Below are 11220 nucleotides of genomic sequence, written 5' to 3'. Positions count from 1 at the left end.
GAGGGACGAATAGAATTCAGTTTATACAGCATATGTCTGTGTCTTATTATGTGCATATTGTGCATATTATGTTCAGATGGGGTTTAAAGTATAAGACCATAAGTCTGTCTCAATGTGCCAATGTAAATGTTCTCTCTCTCTCTCTCTCTCTCTCTCTCTCTCTCTCTCTCTCTCTCTCTCTCTCTCTCTCTCTGTCTATCCTTTCTACAGAGGGCCTTTCTTGGTGGCGATGGGCAAGTCTTGGCACAAGGAGGAGTTTAACTGCGCTCACTGCCGCATGTCTCTGGCAGATGTTGGCTTCGTGGAGGAGCAGGGCTCCGTCTACTGCGAGCACTGCTACGAAGAGTTCTTTGCCCCGTCCTGCAGCCGCTGCCAGGGCAAAGTGCTAGGAGTGAGTTACTCATTATGTAGTCTTATTGATTTACATTGTATGACATTGCCTTATTTCATATTTCATTATGGCATATTTCCTATCCTTATATTATATTACATGGTATTCAATGACTGCCATATAGCAGCGATCTGGAGCCTAAAGCCACTCAAAGTACCTTGCAGGTAATGCCTCGCATTCATTCACATCCTGTTGGAACCTATAGATGGCGGCAAATTCACAAATGTTGTCTAGTGTGCAATTTCTCTTTAAGACATTAATCGTTAAAGGGCATTAAAAGTGTGAAGCATTCACTCAACACAGGGTTATCCAGACGTTGTTTTCAAATGTCTGCCTGGTTTGGCAGATTTTCAAAAAACGTTTTGCCGTGTCGAAAGGCACAGAAAACCAATTCCCCTGTTGTTTGTCTGTGTGCCTCTGTGCGCACACCATTAGTCTAGTGCTCAATCTAGTGTGCTGAACATCTTGAACACTGAACAAGTCGTGCTGGTCCTATGTCAGGAGGAACTATGCATCATTAAACAAAACATGGTTTAATATGTCAAATACCAGTGTCTGAAATTAAAATATTTTCTTTCTTGCGTGTTATGGCTAGAGTAAAGAAGGCGTCTGGGACATGAATATTATGGCTACCCTTCTGGATTATTTTCCTCGTGTTTAATGATTTTTCTAAGTGATTGTAAGAACCGGCATTGTTTAGCTTTAGCTAAGCCTTCACTGTGTAAAACTCCAGCACCTGTTGTTTCGGGGGGGGGGTCAAGGGTGAAGCAGGACTGCTAAGCCCCCAGCGCAGGCCTTCCACACATGTCTGGTCTTTACGGCGCACTCTCCCCACTATTTCCGTCTCAAAGTCTATTTTAGTCTTGTGGAAATAAAGGTGCCAATTCCAACACAGTCTCTTTTCTCGTAATACCTGCAAAGTCGGGTCTTTTGTTTTTTTTTCTTTCCGTAATTATAGTTTCATCTGAAGTATTCTTAGTAGCGGGGCGTAGGTGTGAACGCTTGTGTTTCAATGTCCTTGTCGTTGTACAGACAGGAAGCTGTTAGACAAGAGCACATTTTCCTCCTCACAGACTAGCACTGGCCTTCAACAAGCTCTAGTTATGCTAGTGGTAACCAAGTTATAGTTAGGTGATGGTGAGTGATGGCCAGACTTGACTCTAGGGTTGCCAACTTTCTCAACCCCAAATGCAGGACACTTTGTTTGTTCCAGGTGTGCGCGTGCACGTGTGCACGCCCCCTACCATAAACCTACTCATTTCAAAGTGTTAAAGGACAAACCATTTCTGTACTTGCTTGGATGGTTCACAGTAATAATGTTTTCATAAAATAAGTGCTATAATCTGGGTAATGAAAGCTAGGGCCTATATGAATGAACCACTTTGGGGGGGCATAGCATTTTAAAGAAAGACAGACATTTATGTAGGTTATATATAAACATTTTATTATAACTTTTACAATTACAAAGGGTGTAGAACATTTATTTTTGTTATTGTCCATCTGTCTTAACTGTTTGTCTTTCATACATTTTATTGGTGTTGCTATCCTGACCTGTTTCTGTTGTTTCTTACTATTGTTTTGTCTGTGTTTGTCTCTGTTGTTATCCACTTGTCTGCGTCTTTGTTGTCTGTCTCTCTGTTTCTATCCCCAGTCAACTGTCTCATGGACCTCCTCTTACCCTGCAGTAAATGACAGAAAAAAATTATTATATTAGTTTGAGAAATACTGCCATTAATCTATGAAGTTATCTAGTGGAAGGCTATATGTGCGACTTTGAGTACCACATAAAGCACTATATAAATGTGATTTATTATTATTATATGTGGGAATTGCATACATAAGAAATTGCAATTAATTAACAAGCAAACCAATCAAAATAAGACTCACCATCTAGGCTACCGCTTCCATTTTTTTATCCTTCTGTACAGCCAGGTAGAACTCCTTGCAGGACAAGTCACAGTTGACAGTAACTAGAAGTTAATTTTTGATCAGCTCTGTGCTGCATCTGTTTCTTGAGTCTGACCATTTATTAGCCATCAGTGAGAAGATCCTCTCTACAAAGGCATTTGAGCCTGGCACACTGAGCACAAATGAGTGCTCAATGTGTTAAATGCATCAGCATTTTTATGTGTGTTTGCAAGCATACGTTCTATGTGGGCGTCTGCCCAAATATCCAATAGACATTCCGTCTCCTCTTTGCTCCATGTTGAGCCACGACTCATTTTCACCCGACGGTCCGACAATGTGCTGTTACCGCTAATCAAACAATAATTCCCATAATGCGTGCGGCTGAGCGGGTGCCTGTTACGTCCAAAGAGGCGTAGGCCTATGCTTTTTAGAACTGGATCGGACCGAGGTGCGTTCGCTTTCACATCTCAAGCGAACCGAGACCACCTCTTTAGCGAGGTCTCGGCCGGCTGATTTGGTGCGCTGAGGTGTTTTTTTTTTCAAGGCCGACGAGGCTGTGATCGAAATGCGGAACAGGAGCTGTCCCGTACGGGACAAATGAAAATCACCCGAAATACGGGACGTCCCGCACAATCCGGGACGGTTGGCAACCCTACTTGACTCTGACCTTTCACATAATGGCCTTTAGAAAAGGCACTCTCCCTGAAGTTAGCCTGTAATTACTGATAGGAAAGGTCACCGTAATACAGCGTTATACTCCATTTAGTGCTGTACCCAATAGGCCTATGTGCTACACATGCCTCTGTAGGACTTATTTGCAATCATGTCTTGTTGCAGTAAATTGTTTCTACTGCAATGCATTTAGTATATTTTAATTTGGATGTGCATTGTATTGAACACAATACGTATAGTACAAACCAAGCGGGTGTGGGGAACCAAAGTTGTAGCGCACGAAGGAATGCTAGAAATGTTAGCATAGGTTAGCTGCGGTGTATAGCGCATAGCAGGTGTGGTTTAACCCCAGAATGCCAGGAAGCCCAGCTCATGGGCTATTGCCCATAACGGTTCATGACGTTTATCCGCTCACATGCTCTTACCTCTTTGGCCTCTATCCCTTTCAACCCTCCATTTCTCACACATCCCCAGCCGGCTTAGCCCTCTCATTAACCGGTTTTCGCACTCCCGGTACCCTAATCCCATCGTCTCTCCGCCGGGCCCCACCAAGCCTTCCACAGGTCCCCCTGTCCTCCTTCCCTTGTTCTCACATTTTAAGGGTGGGAATACGGTCATGTCTTTGGTTTTTCTGTGCGTAATCCTGGTCATGTGGATGACAGCAATATGGAAACACATTCAGGTTAGGGTGACCGAGGCACACATAGGATAACCGATGGCGCATGAGAAAAATGTATTGTGTAAGAGCAGTTATAGCCGGGTGCTGTTGGACAACACCAGTGCATCCTGTCTGCAACCACCCTCTGAATTATTCATTAAGATTCAGCTGATGCAAAGTTGGTTAAATCTACACTTTTTACCAGAATTTCAATTTATATTAGTTAGCCAATGTTCTTCATTCTGAGTCCTGAATCAATGAAGGGTATTTAGTCACAATTCTTCAATATTAAACACACACACACACACACACACACACACACACACAGTGAATTAACTACACTTTTGTGTCAAACAATGACAAATAATTTCCTCCAGTAATCCGTCTTTTGTGTTCCCACCAGGAAGTGATCAATGCCCTGAAGCAGACATGGCATGTCCACTGCTTCCAGTGTGCTTCATGTCAGCAGCCAATCAGAAACAACACCTTCCACCTGGAAGACGGAGAACCCTACTGTGAACGAGGTGGGCGCCGTTAATGTAGCAACGTTAGCAATATTAACAACATGAGCAACGTGCTCTGCTATGATCCTAGCCTGGTCCTACCAGACTCTCGTACTTCATTTCATTTGCTGAAGGAAAATGAAAATTGAGCGGAAGTACGTAGACGGGGGGTGCCAGGCTGCTGTGATCCGTGCAATTACCACAAATAAATTTGGTTATTGTGTTCTTTTATACTTTTTTTAACGCCTTTCCTTATAGATTTCTACACTTTGTTTGGAACTGGTTGTCATGGCTGCGAGTTCCCTATCGAGGCTGGGGACAAGTTCCTGGATGCCCTGGGATACACCTGGCATGATACCTGCTTTGTCTGCACTGTAGGTCACACAGTGCACAGCACATGTTTCATAACTCATGAATAACTTTAACTTTGGTTTAAAAATGCAAATCCCAGATCACCTTATAGACCACCACCAGGTCATCCATCTTACCATTGTGTGATTTTGTTTGTTTGTTTGTTTGTTTGTTTAGGTGTGCTGTACCAGCTTGGAAGGGCAAACATTCTTCTCCAAGAAAGACAAGCCTCTCTGCAAGAAACATGCTCACACACTGAAGATATGAACAGTCAACAGCATGACACACAAACGGTTAAACATGAACACACCAGGTAGATTTAGCCCACACGGAGACCACAATAGCTGTTTTAGGTAACGTCTTATGAGGGCCACCAAAATCAGGCGTTTGACCTATCACTTATGTAAGACTTATCCGCATGCTTTTAGAATACTCCAGAGATTATTCAAGTTTAAAAACAAACTGGATCCAGATATTCTCTACGGCACTGCCATAGGTTTTAATAAAGTGAGACTCCAACAATCACACTATTAGTGAGAAGTGATTCTGTTACCAGATAGATACAAAATGATTTTTAAAGGGATATGTTTAAAGGCCGGGTAAACCAAGAATAATTATGGGTTTTGAGTTTATAATACCACAGGAAAATATATTATTAACCACCCTGCCAAATTTGAAGGACTAAAAAAATCGCGAAGTATATAAAATTATGCTTCAAAGTTGATGAAAAATGAGCAGTAACCCCAGGCTCAGGACGGTGGGGGCGTGTGCGCTGCAGGCCAGGAAACCACGCCCATCACCGGAGAGGTCCAGCCCCTCCCAATCTCAAAGCTGAAAATGGACAGCAGGGGGCGGGTTTATGTGAGTATGACCGCTTTACGTAACGCGGTCATCGATGTAGACCCGCCCATTTTAAACCTACACACAGAACATTCTCTGAGGCCTAGCTCCTCAAGGAAATGATGAATGGGAAAAATATTTTTTACATGTTTTGAGGGACACATTTAAGGCCTAATTAATATGATAAGAAGAAAAATACTGAATTTGGTTTACCCGGTCTTTAAAGCTGACAAGCCATTGGTGTAGTCAAATCTTGAGTCCTATCCTGCATAATGTAATGTGCAGTGGCTTATGGAGAAGAAAGGAAAGGAGAAAGAGGGACATAGATGGAGTTGGAAAAGAAAATATGGAGACTTTACCCTTTGTGCAGTTAACTGTTTATGTTTTATATGTTGTTTTACGATATGTCCTAGTATCAACAAGTATTGTATCTGATTCCTTTCCTAAAAAATATATAATTTTTAACTGCTGGATTTTACGCCTTTTCGTTTGTTTATGTGTTTTCTTCTTTGTATATCGATGATAAACTACTCACATTGCCATACAATTTGTTAAAATAAAAACAGGATGTATTTTTAATTTCCTTGATTTTCAGCACTCTTTTATTTTTTTCCATTACTTTCAAAGGGATATTGTGCCAAGAGAAAGCACTTGTTTTATTTAAAGAGAACATAGATAACAGATACTACTTCTACCCATCCAGCACCACAAAGCTCATGCACTGTTGTCTTGAAATAAAGAACTCTACTTTTACACCACAGAGGCTTTCATTTCCTGTCTTGTTTGGTTCCCAAGAAAAGAGTCGGCTCTTATTGTTACATACTATTCAATATACTTTATATATATTGTGTGATATTTTGTAAAAATATTAATAATTGCATATCGTTTCTAGGATGAGCGATATTTTAGATAAAAACAACAACAACGACGGTTTGCGTCAAAGACCCTCAATAGCAACTCAGCAACCAACCATGCTACTAGCCAATGTTATCATAGCATCACAGTGGGATCCCAACAGGCCATTGAAACATTGGTGAAGGGAGGGGGAGGAACCCATGGGATGTCTATTGCTGGGTCACACACACCCACTCTCACCTTAAGGGAATTTAGAGTCTCCATTTGGTCTACACTGCGTGTCTACGCACGCACGCACGCACACACACACACACACACACACACACACACACACACACACACACACACACACACACACACGCACGCACGCACACACACACGCGCACACTGGGTCACAGCGCTCTCACGCAATGACCATATCTTTAAGCATTTTCCTGGTTGTACAACTAAGAAACCATCTCATATGTTCCTTTCTGCTCCTGACAAATTGATTATAGTTGAGGTGGATTACACAAGGGTAGACAGTTTGTCAAACTTTTGAATGTAAATGTTCTAAGAGATATTTAAGACTAAATCGTTCTTGGATGTGATTAGGCAAGAATTTTCGCTTCTTAAATCTGCAGACTTCACACACACCAGGTTTGAAATAGCCAAGCCTGGGAGGTCTTGGGGAAAGCAATATTATCCTCGTCTCGCCTGCACTACCACGTACAGCCTGTAGCTGGTGCTGCGGTTGGATTACTGCTCCAACTTCTGGAAGATGTTGAGTATTTTCTTCAAGTGAAGTTAACTTGAGTGTGAGAGAGCGAGAGGTGGGGAGAAAGAAGGAAAAGTGTTAGACGGGAGTGCGACCGTGTGTATAGCAAATACGCTGCTGTTTGGAAAAGCCAACAACCCTCTCTATGCCTACTGTACCGGGCTGGAAGAAACTGTAGGGAAGAAGAACAAGAACAAGAAAAGGAAGAAGAGAAGAGGCTGTACGGCGACTTAACTTAAGGTGAGTTGTTTTTATTCGCTAGTGCGTCTCCTATTTCTTTGCCATCATAACGCTTGTTATGAGATGGCTTACCTTAACGAGTATAGGTAGGTTAAAGTTATATCTTCCAATAGCCTTCTTTGCATTTTGCCAGCGGGAATGTAAACATCACATGTCAGTATGATAACTCTGCTATCGGTTGACGATTTTCTTTTTCTAACTTGAATTCCCTTGACAAATGGGTTTTAAGCGTCAATGTTCTCAGTGATGCATAGGTGTGAATACAGACATTGCGGTTTTATTCATTGGCATGTTGAATTGACTAAGATGAAGCCTTGTATCCATATTTGGTTATATTCCTGGGTACTGCGGTCAGCTTTATTCTGAAGATGCGCTGTCTAGCTCGTTGGGATGAAATTCAATTTCCAGTATTACCAGGCAAGGGCCACTTAAGTCGATATAAGTTTTTTTTCACAATTGCAAAACAAAACAAACAAACGCTAACTTCAAGAATAGCATCTGAATCTAGTTAAAATAAGTTCTGAAACAAATATTTAGACATGATTTATTGGTCCATATATACATTTATTATTTTTCCATGATCATTTTGCCATTTTCCTACAAATGATTGCCATCATAATTGTAAAGTCACCTTGATTGTTTGTGAGTTTGCATAGGCCTATGTAATGTGACTATTGTCAATATTTAGCCCATATTATTATTTCCAGAATATAATAATGTTACGTAATGTATTAAGTTTGAGTTACATTGATGGAGAACATATTTTGGGACCACTGCCATCACCACCACTTCTTTCAATATCCATGTCTTAATGTTTATAAGCAACTGTTGCTGACTGTAATACGTTAAAAGGAAAACATAAAATTGTAGTAACAATCAATGTATCTAAGTATTCTTTAGATATATTCTTGTTTTGCAAGTATTGCTCTGTCCTTTAACTTCTTGGTTGGTCATGTTGGTATCTAATAGAGTGTGGTTAAAAACGTTGTGTTTCCAATAAGAGAGGAGCCAGTATACCTTGGACCTGGATCCAAGGTGGGAAACAAAATAGCCTCCCTTTTCTAGGCTGTCCACTGAGGGAGTTCGATACAAGACACATGATAAGATGTGTATAGATGGTAGCAATGACTTGGCCTGATTATTTAGTCTAGCTGAAGTGAACATTCTGACTCAGTGACTGAAATGGGACGAGAAGGAATTTAAATCGACCTCACTATAGCTATAGCCTCCAGCACAGACTAACCCTCACGACAGCTATAGTATACCCCACTAATACAGACACACACACACACACACACACACACACACACACACACACACACACACACACACACAATTTTTCAACTCCCCCTCTGTGTCCAGTAACTAGGTCCAGGTGTTTGTCAAGTTAGGTTATGACAAGAGTATATCTGTGTGTGTGTGTGTGTGTGTGTGTGTGTGTGTGTATCTGTGTCCTTATCTGTGTTCTTGTGCACGTGTGTGCTTTTTCATAAATGTTCATAAATTGTTATATATGCATGTGTGTGTGAGAATGCCCGCCTGTACACTTTAATGTCAGTGTGGCTAATTATGTGAATTCCTGTGTGTCTTTGGAGCGAACCAGATGGCATACAATTCATGAGATTCAAATCATACCTCACCTCTGTGGTGTTCAGGGACGGACAGCCTCAACCCTGCTCCCCCAGGAATACACCCTCCAATGTGAATGAGTGAAGTGCGTGGGTGTGTGTGTGCGCGCGCGCGCGCGTGTGTGTGTGTGTGTGTGTGTTTTTGCTTCTCCTAAGTATTCATTTTATAGTTATACTTTTCAGTGCTCCTTCATGTGTCCATTTATGTAATAGGCAGAGTTTTTATTGAGTTGTAAGGTTATTACATGTAACAACTGAATTAGTTCAGTAATTTATATTGCCATTCTTTCGTTGAATATGACTTTGGTTACACATCTGACCAATCGGAACGCAGTTGGGTCGCGGTCCTCCCACAATTGCCAATAAGCTCCTGACTGATGGAATCATATGACTCTGAAGACCCACCCTTCTACCCTGTTTTGCTTTTTAAGACGTCACACACACCTGAGAATCTGACCACAGTATTCAATTACCTGTTATAGTTTTTTTGGGTAAGGGGAAGTATGAATGTATGTGTGTGTGTGTGTGTGTGTGAGTGTGTGTGTGTGTGTGTGTGTGTGTGTGTGTGTGTGTGTGTGTGTGTGTGTGTGTGTGTGTGTGTGTGTGTGTGTGTGTGTGTGTGTGTGCGTGCGTGTGTTTGAAAGAACTTGATTCCCTTAACATTATCAGACCCCCTGTGTTGATTTATGTGACTACTGGAAAATTCCTATGACCCCATTGTAGGAACTGAACTGAACACAGAACTATTGTCCAAGAAAAACAACTCTGTTAACTATTACTACATTAATTAGCCCTACTATGTTTAGGTAGTGGAAATATACACTGTCTATATCAAATGTCACATGCTACCCAAATTCAGGGTATGTATTCAAAGATTCAAAGGTTTATTTGTCACAGTCACAGTGATATACATGTATTTAAAACGTTCAAGGCATTCAAAGCATTGGGAACTTTAAAGCCCAAATCATTTTTGTTCTGTGTATTGTACTGTTTTCCAACAGTCAATTTCCTACAGTGAGCCAATTAAAGAGATTCAATCCAGAAAGAGATACAGCTCTACGCCTGAGGGCTGATCCTTTGCTTGTAGATCTCTTTCTCTCTTTCTCATTATGGTGTCAGATAGATTGATGGAGCCTCCTTCTTCTGCATGAAATCCACCCCACTTTATTCAAAATCTGGGGGATTTCTTTTGAGCGACAGGTTTAAATGGCTATTAATACAGTCGTTGGGGCGACCCCTCAGACAATGAGCTGTTGAGAATGCACCCAAACAAAGATTTACTATGTACGTTGAGCCATGTGCAGACGGTTCCTTGAATGTTTCTCACAGGAACGACAATGGATGGTCTTTTCAAAAGTGTTGGAATGCTATTTCAATGGTTGGTCAATTGCTCTTAAGAGTCGGATTTGATTGGTTAATTAAATAGTATTATTTAGTAATATAGCAGACTTCCATGATCCATGAATGAAAATGCCTCCCTAATGACATTTTCAGTCATTAAGCAGCAGGAAGGGGACACATCTTGCTCAAGAAGGCCTACAGGTTGACTGATTTTGGGGATTTTGATCTTGGGGATCAAACCCAGAACATTTCAGCTAGAAATAAATCATCCTTGGTAATACACTATCCAGCCCCCTATGAATATGATATGCATTTTTTTCCTTTTCTAGTATGCTTTAAATCTGTCCTCCTTTGTGAGTCATTGGTGAGTCTTGATGATATACTGTCTTTAAACATATGGCTGCCATCCAGTCTTTTCCAGTTGTCTTCGCTGACTCTGAAGCTGGGATAGCTTAAAAGCTTCACACCAGACTGTACACACACTCATATCTCTTTGGCTCTTTTTCCTGTTTATCAAGGCACACGTGTGTATGGTGTCTGTGTGTGTGTTTGGGGTGTGGTTATGGGTGTATGTGTGACCTCATAAATGCACCTTGTTGAATTTAAATTAAGTATTTTGTAGCCAGTAATATTTGGATTGGAGGATGTATTTTCTACCAATGTGGACGCACCACCTTCTGTGTCCCTGAATCAATTGTTAACTTAATAACACTAATAAACTCACAAAATGCTATAGTTGTGTTTTCAAGGATAACCATCGTCACTGGACAGCATCAAGCATTCAGACCTGTAATAAATATACACTTTATAGAATGGTATAGATTGATGGGATTGACCTATTATACAAGTATTTGGTCTAATATATTTTGAAAATGATGTGATGGCCTTAAGGGATGACTTTTGAAGATCTCACAATTAATTATATGAACAGAAAGATGAACAGAAATCAGATGAAGAGAAAACATTTACTTGAACAACAAACTCAAGGCCTCAATTCACCCTGAATCTTCTATTCGGTACGATCAAAATGATACCATCAGCCTTGAGGTTTGAATAAGAGACACAGGCACCCAAAG

General features: G+C 41.0%; 1 protein-coding gene across 1 annotated transcript in view; it reads left to right on the top strand.

Annotated features, from left to right (window-relative positions):
• The window catches only part of LOC311343274 (PDZ and LIM domain protein 5-like), a gene marked incomplete at its 5' end in the record, with an annotated part of 26012 nt that extends 20965 nt beyond the window's left edge, over nt 1–5047 (top strand). The window contains 4 exons of the mRNA XM_084468151.1: nt 211–391; nt 4033–4153; nt 4391–4506; nt 4661–5047. Of these exons, the coding sequence (XP_084324277.1) occupies nt 211–391; nt 4033–4153; nt 4391–4506; nt 4661–4750 (508 nt within the window). The 3' untranslated portion in view covers nt 4751–5047. The remainder of the gene's footprint in view (nt 1–210; nt 392–4032; nt 4154–4390; nt 4507–4660) is intronic.
• Nucleotides 5048–11220: the final 6173 nt, after the last annotated feature.

Source organism: Micromesistius poutassou (genome assembly GCF_964030765.1).
Source record: "Micromesistius poutassou genome assembly, chromosome: 5".
NCBI lineage: Eukaryota > Metazoa > Chordata > Actinopteri > Gadiformes > Gadidae > Micromesistius > Micromesistius poutassou.
Note: the sequence above shows the minus strand (reverse complement) of the source record. Positions and strands in the feature narration are given on the sequence as shown.